The sequence below is a fragment of the Balaenoptera physalus genome, assembly GCF_965194825.1.
Source record: "Balaenoptera physalus genome assembly, chromosome: 13".
NCBI classification, from domain to species: Eukaryota; Metazoa; Chordata; class Mammalia; order Artiodactyla; family Balaenopteridae; genus Balaenoptera; species Balaenoptera physalus.
The window spans coordinates 47641627-47660848 of record NC_138892.1 but is presented as its reverse complement, the minus strand read 5'-3'; the positions used below and the strand labels follow the sequence as shown (position 1 = coordinate 47660848).

Sequence of the window (19222 nt, the reverse complement as noted above, 5' to 3'; positions counted from 1 at the left end):
GAATACTGACATGTTCTTTAAAATTTATTTTGTTCATTTGTATTTGACAATTAACTGGTATTTATAATAACTAGTCAAATATTTAAAGCAAGTTTTTAAACCAAAAATTTCAATAATTATTACCAATATCAAATTATGTTTTTTCAGCATCTATATATGACATTGGATTAGAATTATAGGATTACCACTTATTTCCCTTGTATTATTTTGTATATTTAGTTATTAATCAATATATAAGAATTTAGTTATTCATTGTTACCCAGAACACCAATTTTTTGAAGTGTGCTTTCATAGCGTAATTTTAAAATCCTTTTGTTATATTATTGTGAGAAAAGTTAACTTTTTATAATTTGTAGCAAAATATTATAAATATCAATTACAATTCTCTGGATTATTTTCATTGCATAGTTGGAATGGTAACAAAACCAGCAAATGAGCAATCCCAGGACTTCTCAATACACAACGAAGATTTTCCAGCGTTACCTGGTTCCAGTTATAAAGATCCAACATCAAGTAATGATGACAGTAAATCTGTAAGTAACTGAGAATTATGTATGTGAATTATATAGTTTTTTCCCTTCAGATTTCTGTTATATTAACAGTTTTGTACACTATATTAAGGACTTATTAAATACTATTATGAAATTGTTTATCTTGAATATCTGTAATAATCTAACTTCTGAAGAATGTGGAAAACCTTTATAACTTAGAAGATAGCCTATTTTTTTCCCTATTTCATATAGGTTTGCAAATTTCTGTTGAACTTCTCAGAGTTAATTTAGACTTTTATTGTAGTCCCTGTCAGCTGGATCCCATGAAGTTTGATATTATAGCCTTCTAAGGAGCTGTGTTTTTCTTGAGTAAGTTTTCTCCTTGAAGAATCTTTATACACATTTTTATTCCTGTGTTGATTCAGCCAACCCAGCTTCCTCTTTCTGACTTAACGAGTGTGTTTATTTCTTCCACATTTCACTGAAAATAGCTTTTTGTGTGTGTGATGGGAGTTGTATATTGTTAAAATAATTGATAAAAGAAGATTATTGGGTAAGAATTAAAATAAATATGAATTTTAAAAGTTCATAATTAAAATTAAAAAAATAAAAATAATAAGTTCATATTTTCTAACTTATCTTGGAGGCTTTTATGGTGATATTTTAGGTAATGTACTATATTTAGTTTGTCTTCTAAATATACTTCTAAAATATACTTCTAAAAATACTAATAAAGTATTGAGGAGTGTAACTTCAAGTGTATCCCAAAACAAAAAGTTCTGAGATAGAGAGGTTTTTTGTCTGTGACTGAAGATCTGAGATAAATAAGAATATTTTCCATATATTTCTTGTCCTTTAAGTACTCAAATATGTACAATACAGGATTTATTTGTATACCATGGCACAGTTGTGGAAACAAAAAATTTCATGTAGAACTTGAAAAACAGGTAATAATTTACTACCAACTTAAATATAATAAAAAATGAATAGAAAAGTACTAGTATGTGAACTTAAAATTTTTACACATAACAAATTTTAATGTCACATTTAATTTTTTTCATGTTAGAATTTGAATACATCTGGCAAGACAACTTCAAGTACAGATGGACCCAAATTCCCTGGAGATAAAAGTTCAACAACACAAAATAATAACCAGCAGAAAAAAGGGATCCAGGTGTTACCTGATGGTGGGACTCTATAAAATATATCAAAGATATTATAGAATTCACTTTTTTTACTTTTTCCTCAAAGATAAAAATGACTATGTTTTTCTTATCCAGGTCGGGTTACTAACATTCCCCAAGGGATGGTGACAGACCAGTTTGGAATGATTGGCCTGTTAACATTTATCAGGGCAGCAGAGACAGACCCAGGAATGGTACATCTTGCATTAGGAAGTGACTTAACAACATTAGGCCTCAATCTGAACTCTCCTGAGTAAGTTTCTTTCTTTTCTCCCTACATTTGTGTATAATACCTCCCTGCAGTTTTTAATTTCATGTCTGCAAATTATATCATCTGCTGCCACTCATTGTTGCTGGTATTTGCTGACTCTTTGGGTCATTCCCTCTTATATTAGTTCCTGGATCACTCTCACTTTATAGTAATATTCCTCTTATAATTTAGCAGTTTCGAAATACACATATGTGGTCTTTCCTAAATCCTGAAATCCCAGCTTCTTGAATTTCTCTCCTCCAAAAATCTTACCCTTCATCATACCTCAGCTGCTCACTTCTTCAGTCATCCCTTTGACTTCGTCATTTTTGGTAACCTCAGTTTCTCTGTAAGATTGTGCTGCCATGCCACTTCCTGTTTTCCATTTCTCTCCCTCTACTGTGGGCTCCTGTAATCATTAGATTCCATTGGGACCTTCATCCCACTGATTCTTGTACCTTTTTACTGTTCCTCAACATCCCTGTCTCTCTTCCCGTTAGATGAATTCACTTCCTTCTTCTCCAGTTAAATTCTATGGTCAGTCATGATGGCTTGTTTACATATACCCCTGACTGCTTTGCCCCTCTCTTGCTTTGTCATACTTGCATGGCAAAAACTACAGCCCTGGTTATATCTGCCTATTCCATTCTTGACCTGTGCTACTAAGTCTGGCTAGAGAAAAATACACAACTTCACTGCCTGGTCTCACTTCAGATTCATGGCCAGGAACCTCAAGAATGAGCCCTTAATTCTGCCAGCCATAATCAAGCTGGCATGCCTACTCCATTCATTCTTTTGTTCTCTTGTGCAGCTGTTTTACACTTGCCTCTTCAAACCCCTAATACCTTTTCCCCTGTGCTTAGTGTCAGATGGTGACCTTGCTTTTTATTTCTACTTTACTAAGAACGAAGGAAGCAATCAGAAAAGTGTCAGCGTAGTCCTGCCACAAAATCAGTCACCTACAACCATCTGCATCTACCTTACTCTTGTCTTCCACCCTGTTGCCATAGTTGATCCATGCTTTCTACCTAAAACCTTTGAAAACTCAAAGATATGGATCTAACAATTTTTTGCACTTTGTTGCATCATTTCCATCAGCATACAAATACACTGTTACTTCTTCCATGTTAACAGATACCTTCTCTTGATCCAGCTTATTCTGTAAGTTATTGTCCACCCCCCCATTTCTTTATTCTCCTTTGGAGCAAAACTCCTCAGGAGAGCCATCTTTGTATCTCCTATTTGTCCTATTCTCTGTTAAACCCATTTCATTTAGGATTTTGCCCTCACCGTTTTACTAAAACTGCTTTTGTGTCATTAAATTCAGCAGTTACTTTTGGGAACTTCTCCTTAACCAGTCAGTAACGTCTGACATAGTGGAATCATTGCTATATTATTTCTCACTTTTTTTTTTTTTTTTGGCTGTACTTCGCAGCTTGTGGGATCTTAGGTCCCCACCAACGATCGAACCTGAGGGCCCCGGCAGTGAGAGCACCAAGTCCTAACCACTGGACTGCCAGGGAATTCCCTGTTTCTCACTACGTTTAACTGCTCCCCCCCTGGTTTGAATCACCATCTTCTCTTGCCTGGATTACTCCATTAGCCAATCACCAGGTGTCTCTGATTCTCCCTTTGCCCCTTATAATCTTTTGTTCATATGACAGCCAGGACAGTCCTTTTTGAATAAGTTCATTCTCTGCTCAATACACAGTAAGGTTTTGCAGTTTTATTATGATTAAAAACCCAAAATCTTGATAGGCCTACTAATCTGTACAGACATGATCTGTGTCTCTCCTCTACCTACACCTTAACAGCTTCTCCCTCTGTTCACCGTGTTCCAGTTTCACTAGCCTTCTTGCTGTATGTCAGACATGTCAGTCATAACTCTGCATTAGTTGCTCTAGCAGTTCCCTCTGACTGTAGTAGTTTTCTACCAGATAACAGATATGGTTATCTCCCTCATATCCTTCAAATCTTTGTTCAGACGTGACCTTCTAAATGTGCCCTAACCTGACTACCCTATTTAATTATGCAACTAATCTTCCCTCCCTACCCCACCACTAACATGGAATATTATCTATGTATTACGTAAATTGTTTTTGTCTGCCTCCCTCCCAATCCACCATCATCAACCAGAAAGTAAGTTTCACGTTGTCAGTGGTCTTTGTTATGTTTGCTGATGTATAAGCATGCTAGTGCCAGGCATATAATAATAGACACTCAGTAAGTGTTTGCTGAATTTGAGCTTTGGTTTTTAATAATTACTGATATTTTTTTTCTGGCCATATAAATGGGAAAGTAATTTTACTTTAATTCATTGTATTAATGAATTTAAAGCATTCTGAGTTGAAGTAATAATTCACATACAGATATGTGTGTGTATGTATGTATGTTTTTTTAACCTTGTTTCAGTTTCCTGCTGTATAAGTCATAGTAAAACCAAGAAAAGATATTAGAAATTTAAAGATGCTCATTTTACATTTGAAGTCGTTGTTTTTCCTGATTTGCTGAAATAAAATTAGAAATCTCTTTTCTACTTTGGACTTCAGAATGTTTTTTTTCTCCCTTATTCAGAAATCTCTACCCCAAATTTGCATCACCCTGGGCATCTTCACCTTGTCGACCTCAAGACATAGGTAGGAGAATCTATTTTTGTTTAGACCTTTAAAAAATATATTTGTAACTGAGAATCAGTTAATAAGGCTTTTCTCATTTTATTATCCAGACTTCCATGTTCCATCTGAGTACTTAACGAACATTCACATTAGGGATAAGGTGAGTGTAGTTTATTATTCTACTCAGCGTGAACTTATCTATTTTCAGGTGCTGTTTTGCAGTTCAGACAGCATAATATTTTTGAAATATTTAGCAGTGGTCTCAGGGGTATGCTTTTGTATGTCCATTCAGTTATATGTAACAGTTTAATTTCTATTTTTGTTTATAATCCTGTGTTTTGGTGAGGTCTGGGTTATATTTTAAAAATATTTTTAAAACAATGTCAGGACCAGTAAAATCTTTCTTATAGTTATTAGTAACAGTACAATCATAACCACAGTTGATGGGAATAAAGTAACTTGGAAAATTTGATGAATTTCCTTCTGATATTCTCATTTTATGTTTACAGCTAAAATGTTTTTAATGACAAAATATATATTTTAAAACTGTAATCTTTGACTTTTTAATGTCATCTTTTTCTGTGTTTTAATTACCTGAATTTCTAGTTATAAAATAACTATTAACAGATTAGAACTTTAATCTTTTTTTTTTTTTTCCTGAGAAAGAAAACAACACTTTTGCTTTAGGGGAAAGCGTTGAGAGTTCAATTTTGTTAGAATGGTATCTAGATTTTGGTTATGTGAAAGGATAGATACAGTTTGTTAAAAATGATATATTTGTGTTATACTTAGGTGCATAAGTATGTATAATATAAATATATATAAATGACAGCGTTCTGCGTCTGTGCCATGCAGTTGTGTAGCCAAACGGTTGTTGATGTGGTGGACAGGCAACTAAAGAGATACACGTATTTCTCGACATGTCTTGTAATACTTGAGTAGATGGAAGATAAGTACGAGATAGAGAGAGCTAGTTTTTTCTGTCTGTGGACTGTATGATTTGCTGCCACCTCCACTATAGCACTCATTTTTTGCTCCAATTACCTGAGGGTTCCAGAACCTTTTCTTATGCCAGCTTAAGAAATAATAAGTTAGGAGAATTTGTCACATTCAAGACTGCTGCCTGAATGGGGATAATATGAATGGACAGAAAAATAACATTCAGAGACTGTGTAACAACAGTTAAACATTTAGATACAGGACTAGGTAAAGAGAAGAATGTTTTCATTTCAGTGAGCTTTTAATAAAGATTTGTCTTACTGTGAGAATTTGAGATTATTGAACTTGTGTTTGATAGTTTGATAGGCAGTTATGTTTCTGCTTTGTGGAGCGACATGTAAAGCAGTCATCTTTTCGTCATCCATTTAAACAAAATAAAGAACTATCCCTTTATGATTTTTGTACTTAACTGTGATTTGCTAAAGTACATAATCGATTTGTGAATCACTGTCAGATGTAGATTCAGTTACTATTTCTTTTAAGTCTTCTGTGAGGCACTCTACAGAAGGTGCATTCACAGTGTCACTTAATTTCATTTACATTTTTAGTAATCCTTATAGGTATCGTTGACTACATTTTATAACTGAAAGTTCAGAGACATTAAATAACTTGGATATGGTCATATTAGTAAGTAATGAAATTAAGACTTGAATGTAAATCCTGCATCTCTGAGCAGCACAGTGTTCCACTATTGCCACATTGAGTATTAATAAACACCTCCAGTAAGACAGCGTTAGGTCTTGCTTAGAAGTTTTTATTTAGCTTTTTTCCCCCTATTAGTACCTAAAATAAATGTATCAGAAATAATTATTAAATGACTTTAGTCATTTAAATGATGAAACTTCCCTTTAGAATTATATAACTGTACCTCTGTAATCATGTAATAACAGTTATCTGCTACAAAGAGGGGTTTCTGTTTTATCTTTCCATTTTTACTTTAGTGCAATCAATTATATGTTAGGATTTTCAAACTCATTTTACATTTCAGAATAATTTATTTCTTTTCCAGCTGGCTGCAATAAAACTTGGTCGATACGGAGAAGACCTTCTCTTCTATCTCTATTACATGAATGGAGGAGACGTATTACAACTTTTAGCTGCAGTAGAGCTGTATGTTCAAAGTATTTTTTAAAACTTTTGTATTATAGTGGATATTGTTTATTCTAAAAACATTTTTTAAAATGATGGTGGCTGTAGTTTTTGTCTTTGTTTTTAAAGTGGAACTATTTCTTCATCAAGAAATCTAAGTTTTTTATATTTAGTAAAAATTAATTTAGATTGAAACCTTATATTACCATGTCTTCATAATCACTGTATACATAAAAATAATTCCAAACTTAAATAACTGTAAATGTATAAGAAGACAGAATCAACTTGATTCATGGGTGTGGTGAATCTAATTTTTATAAATATGAAGTATAAGGTGCGGTTCATCTTACTCCTTGTGCAACCACGTATGTTAATGACAGTGAATTTCATCATTTAAGAAATATTTATTGAGCATTATATGGGCAAGGCACTGTGCATATTTCTTGTGTATTTTGAAATATTGATAAAGTCCACATTCATTATCAGAAGCCTATTGGCCAACTTAAATAAATTAGTCTTAAGAAATTGGTCCATTGAATACATTGTTTTTCTGAGCATTTTTGTTTTTACCTGATGCTCTAAGAATAAAAATTTTGTGTCATTTTTTATATGTCCAGGTGGTAACATTTTGTTACCAGTAGACTATTCTATTAATCATGTTTACTGTAGAGTGAATTGTTACTAAAAACTTACAATGTAATGATTGGGAGACCTTTTTATAGATTTAATAAGTATTTTATAATATTCCTACTAACATTTCTATAAATGACCTTGGATCAGATACTTTAAAATGTAAAATTCACTGTGTTGATAATAAATTGTTTTTTATTTCTCAATTGAGAATGTTTTTTTCCATGTTTTCCCTCATTTTTTGTAAGATAGCAATTGTTACCTGTTCCTTTTAATTTATTCATAAGTAAATAAATTCATCAGTCATTCATTCATTCATCACTGGCAGTTCTGTCTCATATCTTATTTATGACTAAAAATATATAAATATATAAAAAATATATGTCTAAAATAAAATATATGTCTAAAATAACCCCTCATTGTATTGATAGGAAGGTATTTGTTTGCATGGAGGTTTTTCATCATAGTTACAAATTTTATGTGAATTTATGTAGTTAATTCAAATAGACTTTGTATTTAGTTTCTTACAAAATAATCCAAATAGTTGGGGGTTTTGTTTGTTTTAATAGGTATCTTAATTTCTATTGAATGTTAAGAAGAATGAGAAAGGAGTGAGGTTTCTGGAACACAGTGTATCTTTGGTCTGCCAAAGTTTTTATCACATTGCTCATAGAGCTTTTAAGATCTTGTTTCGCTTGCATAAAAAATTTCTTCAGTTAAATAAAGATGTGTGTGTTAATTAAAGAGTATGGTTTTTGGGCAAATTAAGAAAGTCTTTTCCTATATTTATTTTACTAGGTTGTATTTAATAACAAAAATCAGGGAAAAGAAGCATCAATATTTATGTATTTTATGTGTGACTATTTTCTGAAAAATGTTTTACAAAATGTAGAAAATGTTTGATGTGAGCCACAGGAAAAAATTAATTGTCTTTTTCTCTTAAAAATTGAAGTTTTAACCGTGATTGGAGATACCACAAAGAAGAACGAGTATGGATTACCAGGGCACCAGGCATGGAGCCAACAATGAAAACCAATACATATGAGAGGGGAACATATTACTTCTTTGACTGTCTTAACTGGAGGAAAGTAGCTAAGGTATATTTTTTTCCATGTGCAAATGTGTAACTAAAAATCTAGATTTTAAAAAGAAGTGTCCTCTTTTATCTGTTTATATGTACCAGTACATCCATTCCAATAATGTGCCAGATATTTGCTGAGTCTTTTAAAAGGTCTCCACCTCCTTGGCTTGATTTAAACTCTAGGAGAGTATCTGGAAACAGTTCATTTTACCTGTAGTTTAGGAAAATGATTGAATTTGGTAAGAAATTTTGTAATTTTTCACAAGCCTTGGTAACATTTGAAATATTTTTGTGTCTACTCAGTTGTAAAATAAAGATACCCTCTTGCAATCCCGGTCATGTATTCTTATATTATTATTACTTTAAGCAAATATGAGATTTTTCCTAAAACCAGTATAAATATATTTTTATATAATATATATATTTTTTCATATAAAACCAGTATATAGGCTTTTTAAACACTTGCACTCTTTGCAGGAAATGTGCTTGAGTTTTTATATGCAAGTGATATAAAGAAAGAAAATTGCAAGCATTAATCATGATTGTTCCTTTGACTAGTATGCTGAATATTTGGGGAAAGAGGCCAGTGGAAAAAGTTGTTTTGGTTTGCAACTTTTCCTCACAAAAACACCTTTCTAACTGTCCCATGTGAACAGTTTGCATCAGTGTCATAGCATATTACACAGTTGTGTTTAGTTCCTTATGTATGTACTTAGTCTACCTAGAAGAAAATATAACTCACATTATCTGATTTCGTAACTCCAGGATTTCTCTGAATGCCTTTTCCATTGATGAGGCTTAGGATTAAAAACTAAAGAGTTAGTTTTGTTGGTTTTATTAAATTTAAACAGAAAAAAAATATTTCTTGACAGTTCATTGGGTAATTTTTTAGTTGTTGGCTTGGGGTTTTGGGGTTTTTTTTTTTAATCAGCTTTACTAAACTGATAAAAGAGTAAAACATTTTAAAAAGATAGTGTAAAATGCTTACCAGATAATTATTACAAAATTTTACATCACGAGAAGACTTCATATAAAACATGAAAAAGAAATAGAAAGGCTGAGCCCAACCAAAATGCCCAAAAGAAGACACATACAAAAGGTTAAATAAATCTTTTTTTATTATTACTTTTGCGTGTTTCTCTAATGGTAAATGTCATTGCTTCTCAGACCAAGTCTGTATACCACCCTACACTGTATTTGAGTTATTTTAACAATTCTAATTAATATGCATGTCTTGACTTTAAAAGGTAGACCCATGAAATAAGTAATAAATAATTAATTACAAATAGTATACAGTACATTGTGTATGTTACCTGTTCTTTAAGAAATGTAGTGAAGTAGAAAACCTTAGTTTTTTTGTATCAGGATTTGAAATTAACTCCTGTTTCTGCTATTCATACTTGGACCTTGTATAAGTTTCCTTTCCATGTCTGCTTCCTTATCTTTTAAATCAAAATGATTTTTGCCTCCTGATTTATCATGTGGATTAATTGATATTACACAGGCACACATATACACTGAGTACAGTGCTTGGCGTATATTGGGTATTTGATACAGGAGAGTAGTTGTGGTAGTTTGTTGCTGTTGTTTTTATCATCATTATTATTACAGCTTGTTAACTGTTCTTCCAAGATGGAAAAATTCTGGTTGTTGTTAGGTTAGGTCAGTGGTTCTCAACCTTTAGCTTGCATCAGAATTACCTGGAGGCCATGTTAAAACACAAATTGCTGGGTCATACCTCCATTGTTTCTGGTTCAGCAAGTCTGTGGATGGGACCTGAGGATTTGCATTGCTAGCAACTTCCCAGGTGATGCCAGTGATCATGCTGGTCTTTGGCTTCATAGTTTGAGAACCTGGTTCTTCAGGAGAGAAAGAGTATCTTTGGAAGGGAAAAATTCTAATAGTAAATGACTGAAGTTTTCTCTATTCAGTTGAAGCTTTTTGCTCAATATCATCATAAATTATTCCAAACATACGTACAAAAAGAAATAGGTATTTGCAATAATAGATAGATGGGTAATTTTAGTTGAATTTTAGTTTGGTATCTGTGAAGAAATCAACTGAAGTGAAAAAATCAGTTTCCCAGAACTAAGTTCTCACCATAAAATTAAATATTCAGAAACAACTTGAACATTAATAAGGCCCCTAATTTCCCACAAAAGCAATTCCTCAGTCAGGTAAATGTCATGTTAAAGAAAATTATTTATGTGTGTGTGTGTGTGTGTGTGCGCGCGCGTGCATAAAGTAATAATTTTACCTAATTTTATCTGATCTCTCCTATGTACAGTTGAGCTTTTGTCTTAACTTTTACCTTTAAAATATTTAGCTGTGAAGTTGGAAAATAAAATTTGAGAAATATTATTATTAAACTATTTTTGAAAAATCTTAAGGTAATTTACTGGCCACTTGTGCTGATACTCTTCAACAAAATTATTTTCATAGTGATGAAAGCAAACATTTCATAGTGATGAAAGCAAGCAGAAATATTGGTTTCTATCAAGTATTAATATGCAGCTCACTTCTTTTGATTATATTTAAAGAATTCATGGACTTAAAACTTCTAAGTTGTGTTATATTCACAGAATAAACTTTTCACAAAGGCTTCTGAGTTTTTGTTTGTTTGTTTTGTTTTTTAAGGATGTTTTCAGTGTTTTTCCAGAAATTGGATTAGGAATTAAGAAATTTAGTTCCATAGTATATTTATTAACAGACTTCATCAAACTACAGAAAATCCATTGACGTGCCATGTCCCAAGTCAAAGTCCCCATCTGTAAAGTGGTTGTGGTTTATAATTCACAGGTAAAGAACATGCATTTAATAGCTTCAACTCATAAGAAGCCTTCAGTATGAATTAGTATTATAAGTAATAGCTTGATGTTATCATGGTATCATTGAAAAGTATTGACCTGATCTAGACCATAATCAGGTCTTTAATCTCACTTGTATGAGGTTCTTTCTTTCACTTTTGCAAATAATTTAATATTTTCAGAGAATTGAAGAACTGTAATTTTAAGTAAGGGATTAGATCATTTAAATCAGAAGTATTCCTTATCCCCTAAAAATTCTGTGAGTTATAAGATTCAGCCCATTATTTATATAAAGAATTTCCTGTATGTCAATAATGTATGTACATAAAAATTTTGACACTGTATTTGCTTATTCTCTTTTAGATAATCTTGATTTGTCAGCAGACTATGTGGTCTATCCTATATGTAATTCAGCTAGAATAATTCAGTATCCCATTAATTTAAAAATTTGTTATAATATATATAGTCTCAATGAGTAAGAGTTTTAAAATAATTTTATCCACAGAGAATTTTTAGGTGATAGAAGTTCCCCCTCTATTATCAATAGCTTTCTCAAACTAAAGACTTAAAAGTTTCAGAACTCTTTCAGTCTGACTTCACCTTGTGGGTCCAACACTGAATAGGATTTTTAATGCTTAGGATTCTTTATCATATCATAACCTGCTATAAATGTGATTTTTTATACCTAGAACTCTTTCTAGGCTTTAAACCATTAAACTGTAATCTAAAAATCTTTTCTCCATTAAAGCAAATATATACATAGAACTTCTAATACCTGATCTTTGAATATTTAAAAAATTTGTGTTCTGTTCCTAAAACAAATGAAGAAAACTTGTGTTCATTGATTCATCAGCCATTAATTACACACCCCCTGGGAGCCTGGCAGCTCAGTAGTATTCTCAGTAGTAGGTAGTGATAAACAAAACAGACACACTTCTTGCCCCTACAGATTATACAAAGGTGTGTGTGTGTGGTGGTATGTGTTGTGTGTGTACATATAACATAAACATGTAAAAAAGATACTATCAGTAATCAGAGTTAAGGAGCAAATGGATTGTAAGCTTTATGTCTTTTAAGAAGAATGAAAATACATAGAAGAGAAAAAAATGATTTAAAAAAATGGGAGACAAAATTTGATTCTGAATCTGATATATAAGGTCTTTGAGATTTTCTTAATTATCATATTAAAATATTTATGCTCCCTAGGTTTAAACTGATCTTTTTTTTTTTTTAATATGTAGCGGGGGGAATTGTGTGCATTGATGAAGTTACTCTAGTTTAAATTCTGATTATACAGTGTAGTTCACCAGTGCACAATGATGAGGATAAGACAGTTGAAGAAAATTTTAATTTATATAACTTAGTGGAGTATATGATTTGTCAGTTACAAATAGACTTTTTACCCAATAACTACACATATTTTAGAACTAAAATTAGCCAATTTTAATAAAAGAATGCTACAGCAAGATGATACTTCCTCCACTAATATAGATATTTATCTTCAGCCAGGCAATAAAATTCTTTTAAAGCCTGGACAGAGCAGGGAGAGAGGGAGAGGTGCCTACACAATGCATTAAGGAGGCTATGGTGATTGTGATGGTGATTCTGGTGTTTGCTAGTTTTTACTGACAAAGAAGCTCTGTGCCTTAGTTAACTCTAAAGTGAACTTTTTAAAAGTCATCACAGGGTGCCTTCTTTATCATCATTTGTCAGTGGACTGAATTTTTTCAACATTATTTATGGATAGGGGTGTAATTAAGTAGTTTTGGTTTTGGATCTTGGGCTAAAAATATTAAAAATAATGTGTTATACTAGAAAAATCATGTGCTTTGGTGTCCTACAGATCTGGATCCTAATCCTAGATCTGCCAATTATTGTATGACTTGGGCAAGTTACTTGTGAGCCTCATTTTCCTCCAATGCAAAAATGAAGATAACGATATCTACTTTACAGGCTTACAAAGATGAGAATAAACTTAGCTTTGTCTCTAGTTTTGACACATACTAGGCTTCTGATAAATTATACCTGCTATTTCTGTAATTGTTATTGTAATATCCTTAAATTCTAAATACTTGGTTTTATATCTCAAAATTTAATCATGACCTAGGTTTTCATTTTAATTTAATAATGAAATTTTCACTTAATTTAATAATGGAAACATCTACTATGGGATTAATTTGAAATAAGACAGATAAGGTGAAATATGTTAAGCCATGGTACTAAGATTACTTGTTGGCTTTCTTTAGTACATAATACATATTATGGTTCATAGTGTTTTAAATGGGATTAACTGAGATAGTTTGTGCTACTTGAATTCAGGTTGTAGAATTAGTAATTTTCAAACCTCTAGGTTTTGGATTTTAAAAAGGTATGTTTTTGGTTTGCTTTTTTTTTAATATACAAAGTTATATTCTGCACCTCTTGATCTTGGGGGGAGTATCATGAAGAATTTGCTTCACCATTCTTAAATTTTAAAATTCATGTAGTGTTTTGAAAGTTTAATTAAAATGAGCTATATAGTTCATCTTCAGATGTGCCTACAGCAAAACCACTGTCTAGTTTGGGGTGGCAGTTACATCTTTTCAGGGTTTTGGGTTTGTGAAATGGGAAATCTGGAGATGAGTGAGTTTTAAATTCATTGTTTTCCCGAGATAACGAGTTTAGAATAACTTTGTTTGCTTTTTTTAAAAAAACATGTGATAAGACAAATTGGAAAATCCTTTATTTCTAAACTTTTTTCATGGAAAAAAAAGTAAAATTTTAAGTTTTATACTTCATTGAAGGTAGCTTTACTTTAAATATCGTATAATTTTCAGTGCTTTTTATTAGTGATATAGTAATTGCTCCCTTCAACCTTTTATTTTTGAGCAAAAAAAATGCATAGAATTTCTGTGTCATAAAATAAATGTTCATGACTAGTCTCTGGCTTTTATGCAGAAAGTGTACATTTTTGTACTTATCAGATAGAAACTACAGCATATTATTTTTCTTCAAGTTATATTTTACTTAGCGGAAAAAAGAGTTGTTAATATCTCTGTTCATTCTCATACCTGTAGTTATTTTGTTTGTATAGTAAATAAAATATATTTTGACAAAAATGTGAGATCAGATGGAAAGGAAATCATCTAAATTTTTAAATTTGGTTTTATAGGAGTTCCATCTGGAATATGACAAATTAGAAGAACGGCCTCACCTGCCATCCACCTTCAACTACAACCCTGCTCAGCAAGCCTTCTAAAAAAAGACTTCCCTTTTCTTGGGGTATGGCTGTCTCAGCACAATACTCAACATAACTGCAGAACTGATGTGGCTCAGGCACCCTGGTTTTAATTCCTTGAGGATCTGGCAATTGGCTTACGCAAAGGGTCACCATTTGAGGTCCTGCCTTACTAATTATGTGCTGCCCAACAACTAAATTTGTAATTTGTTTTTCTCTAGTTCGAGCAGGGTCTGAATTTTTTCATTTATTTTCTTTTTTGCCAGCAGACAGACTTGGGTCTGTAAAGACAAGCAAGTACACTGACAGAAGTTTACCATTTAGTTTCTAAAATGTAAAAAAGAAAACCCACAAAAGACTCAACAGAATTAGACCACAAAATTTGCATTGTTCATTGTAGCACTATTGGTAATAAAATAAGAAATGTTTGTGCATTTTTATGTGAAGATCCTTCTCGTATTTCATTTGGAAAGATGAGCAAGGTCTGCTTCCTTCATTTTACTTCCCCTTCTGTTTTTGAAAGGCAGTTGCGCCAAGCTTAACGCAAGAATATATGACTGTTTAGAAGAAAGATATTGCCACAATCTCTGGATGGTTTCCAGGGTTGTGTTATTACTGAGCTTCATCTTTCCAGAATGAGCAAAACACTGTCCAGTCTTTGTTACGATTTTGTAATAAATGTGTACATTTTTTTTAAATTTTTGGACATCACATGAATAAAGGTATGTATGTACGAATGTGTATATATTATATATATGACATCTATTTTGGAAAATGTTTGCCCTGCTGTACCTCATTTTTAGGAGGTGTGCATGGATGCAATATATGAAAATGGGACATTCTGGAACTGCTGGTCAGGGGACTTTGTCGCCCTGTGCACTAAAGGGCCAGATTTTCAGCAGCCAAGGACATCCATACCCAAGTGAATGTGATGGGACTTAAAGAAGTGAACTGAGACAATTCACTCTGGCTGTTTGAACAGCAGCGTTTCATAGGAAGAGAAAAAAAGATCAATCTTGTATTTTCTGACCACATAAAGGCTTCTTCTCTTTGTAATAAAGTAGAAAAGCTCTCCTCACTGCAGTGTTGACTTTGATTTGAAATTGTGAAATTATTTCTTCAACATGAAAAATAGAGGAAAACCAACCTAAAGTTTTACAACTGAACGGTGTGACTAAACAATTTAAAACGTAGTCTTTTTTTCCAGCTTTTGACAGGTCATTTAATGGAACCATATACCGTTTCACTTGTAGGTTAAAAATGTAGACATTCTTAGTATTAACCAAGTTCAGAACAGAGAAAACTATTTTTTAAATGAACAATGGCAGCATTAGAAATAAAACTTCCTGAACACTCTTGAGACCCAATCAAAATACTCTGCTTTTGTGAGAAGTGTATAAGATATTTCTTGTTAGACCTTTGAGATATATCTTAAAGAAGTAATGTGCAAATTAAGGTAAGCCAAAGAGGAGGAGTGGGGTGGACTTCCCCTTCAATTTGATCGCCTGGTTGTTTCACATACAAGTTGATGGATACTTTTCCATCTAAAGATACTATATTTAAAAATGTTTGAAGACTGAAGCTATGAAAGCAGAACTAGAGATAGAAGTAAAAAAAAAAAAGTGAGTTTTGATTCTTTAAATTTTCATTTTTAACGTATTTTTCTATGAAGAGTGGAAGTTGTTGACATCTACCAAATCATGTTTGAAAATGAAACATTTATGACCTTGCTGTATTTGTATATCAGGAATATAAAATGACTTAAATTTACCTTTTTCTATATATTTTGAAATATGAGAAACTGACATAAAAATATCAGGATTTTTTAATCTTTAGATTTAAACCAAAGCATCTCTTCTGTAGGAAAATGGAACTTACGTAATTCTAGTTTAACTTTTGTGCAAAAAAACTTCACAGAACACATATGTAATTTGACGTCTGTTAAATCCAGAAATCGATTTCTTAAAAAGAGGTTACATTTTTTCATAATAATTTACTTCGTAAAATGTAACTTTTCCTACATAATCATAAGAAACAGCTGGAAAGAAAAAAGAAAATGGAAGGGGATCTTTATTCTTATGAATATAAACATAATAGTATAAAGTGTCACCACCATCATGACTGGTAGGTACTGTGTGAATGACTCAGAAAAACAAAATAGCTCAAGTGGTTTGTTGTCGGGCCTCCAGCTGTTTGCTTTAACTGCCATATGCAAAGTTTTAAGTGCACACTTTTCCAGTTTTCTGAATTCTATTTACCCTGAATCATCAAAATGAGAAAACTCTTATATGTAAACCAACTTTTTATAACTTGTTAATAAAATTGTCAGAAATTACCATGTTCTTGACTCCAAATCCAAGTTTTAAAATTCTATTTGAAATCTTTAAAATACGATATTAAACTCTTTAATATAACACACTGTTATATTCCTTGGTTTTATAACTTGTGGTTATATTGTACATGTACAGAAGTTGACATAAACTAATATTTCAAATTTTCTTTCTTAGATTTAATTATCTTAATTTTTCCCTATGTAACTAGTGCCATGTATATTATGTTAAATAATTTTTGTGATTATACTATAATTGGCTTTCTGGAAACAAAAGCTATTTAGTTGCAAAGGAAAGGCCTTTCAGCTATTTAGTTTCAAATATATTTTATGCTTCTTGTCGTGATATTATAACAAACTCCATCTTCAGGGATTTTTCATTGCACAGATAGTTTTCCTTAGATATAACAAATTTTAAGAACTGAAAATTTATTTAAAATCTTACAGTATATAAACCATTTAACTGGTCTTTTCCTTTTTGCCACTGAACTAGGGACACAGTAGGTGCTTAGTAAATACATGTTGATTGAATGGTATAAATTGATAATTTTAATTTGAAAATAAAATGTACAGATTAAAGCAGTTGGCTTTGAAATAACTTTTTTGCTGTAGTTCCATTTTCAAGAGAATCTTTTTTAAGTATTTTCAATTAATTTTCAAAACTTTCAAATTTTTCCCACTCTACCCTTTCTAACTGATCCTTCCCTCTGAATCCTCCTTCATTCCAAAACCATAGATCTTCCATTCTTTGGCATTTGAGCATGGCTGCACTTATTTTAACTTAAATTTGGTTGATAGCATCAATTTTGCAAAAAAGTTGCTGAAAACCTAAATGTGCATGAGTGTAAAGAAAGGGAATGTCTGTCTTTAACGTTTTCTCTTAACCATGATTTGTCTGTGTAGTTAACAAAGAAGATATAGGAATACTTAGTAACTGGTTCTGTTAAAACAAGTCTCTGGAAAATAAGATAAGCCAGACATATCTCAATTGTCTTTAAAACCTAGATCCTAATGGCATGTCACAAGGTTCTCTCCTTGGTGCTAGTGTTAACCAGTGAATTAGATCATACCATGAATAAATGACAGATCTAGGAGATGAAGCAAATAAACACATAGAAAGTCAAAATTGGAATCTAAATCTAACCCAGTAATTTTTTTTTTTAAGTTACATCAAATAGGACATATTGCACCAGGATAATTACTTAGTTTTACACTTTGGTTTCTAAAAGAATAAAGGATGGTGGAATATACCATGGCTTAAGAGTGGTTCATATGTAGATCAATGTAAATTGTGATTTTATTGCCAAAAATACTAAAGTAATCTTCAACTACATTAACAAAAGTAGTGCTCAGAACAAGGTAGGAAGTCTGCTGTCTTTTAAGAGCTGCCATGACTGGGGAAGGCGGAAGAAGAGAATGTGGCATGCCTTCTAGCTACCAAGCAACATACTAAGTGTTTTACATGCATTAATACATTGTCTTCATCATAGCATCATGAGGTAGGTTTTTGAGTATCCCCAAAATATCATTAAAAAAAAAAAAAACAGGAAGAAGGAATGTTTAGCATTAGAGAATGAACTTTGGAAACAGTATCTGTCTTCAAGTATCAAACTCAAGAGCTGTCAGTGAAAGACACATTTCATTTGTGTAACTGCAGGGCAGAACTATGACCCGTAAGAAAGATTTCAGCACAATATTAAAATGTAACTGAGGTAATTGAGATTTTGAAATGAGTTGGTTTGTAAGGCATTAAATTCAACCTCATCCGACATAACCGAGGAAAGACGGGCTGGACAGTGTTCTGTATATAAGGTAAGGAGTTGAACTGGGTGACCTCAAGAGTTCCTGTCATTGACTGAAAAAATGTTTAAGTGGGATTACTGTATTTCAGCAAACCTATTTGCCAACAATTTTAAGGTACACCATTATTTTTTATATCACTAAGGAAAAAAAAGTAGTTCAATTGAAGTATGAGAAATCAACTACAAAATGCATAGCAATTTCAAAGATGTCATGCATGGGAAGAATTTAGTTGATGTAGCCTTTGAAGAAGAGACAGTGGACAACTAAGGAGAGACTTAACAGCCGTCTTCAAATATAAGAAGGTCTTAGATGAAGAAGAGGGCAAGTCTCAAACCAGCAGGTGGAAGTTGAGACAGATTTTGGTTCTCTATTTTAAGGTGCTATCCCATGGTATTAAATGCTTCATGAAGTGAGGATTCCATCAACAAAAACGTTCAAGCAGAAACTAGATGACTATCAACTGCTATTCAGAGGACTGAGAATAACGTTGGATTTGATAACTTAAGCTCTTTTAAGATGATACTCTTCTTTACCTGAAATTGAAGATGTCATCAGTGCTAAAAATTATATACTTAAAACACTGACCTAGTCTAAAATGTGCTCTTCTCTGAGTCATAGGTAAGGTTTACTTTAAATTACTGCAATATCTTTGGAAAGAAATTTAATCAAAAAAGAGTTAAGACAACTTCCCTCAAGTTTTTTTTTTTTAATTTTGGAATAGGAACAT

General features: G+C 32.1%; 1 protein-coding gene across 15 annotated transcripts in view; it reads left to right on the top strand.

Moving 5' to 3' along the window:
- Positions 1–15441, top strand: part of CNOT2 (CCR4-NOT transcription complex subunit 2) — a 109065-nt gene extending 93624 nt beyond the window's left edge. For 14 of the 15 annotated variants that reach the window (XM_082422781.1, XM_082422787.1, XM_082422780.1 and 11 more), the window contains 8 exons: positions 409–533; positions 1558–1678; positions 1772–1928; positions 4500–4561; positions 4651–4700; positions 6549–6649; positions 8211–8355; positions 14298–15441. In XM_082422781.1, the coding sequence (XP_082278907.1) occupies positions 409–533; positions 1558–1678; positions 1772–1928; positions 4500–4561; positions 4651–4700; positions 6549–6649; positions 8211–8355; positions 14298–14384 (848 nt within the window). In that variant the 3' untranslated portion in view covers positions 14385–15441. Of the gene's footprint in view, positions 1–408; positions 534–1557; positions 1679–1771; positions 1929–4499; positions 4562–4650; positions 4701–6548; positions 6650–8210; positions 8356–14297 lie in introns of those variants that run through there. The other variant, XM_082422782.1, reaches the window with a different exon arrangement.
- Positions 15442–19222: the final 3781 nt, after the last annotated feature.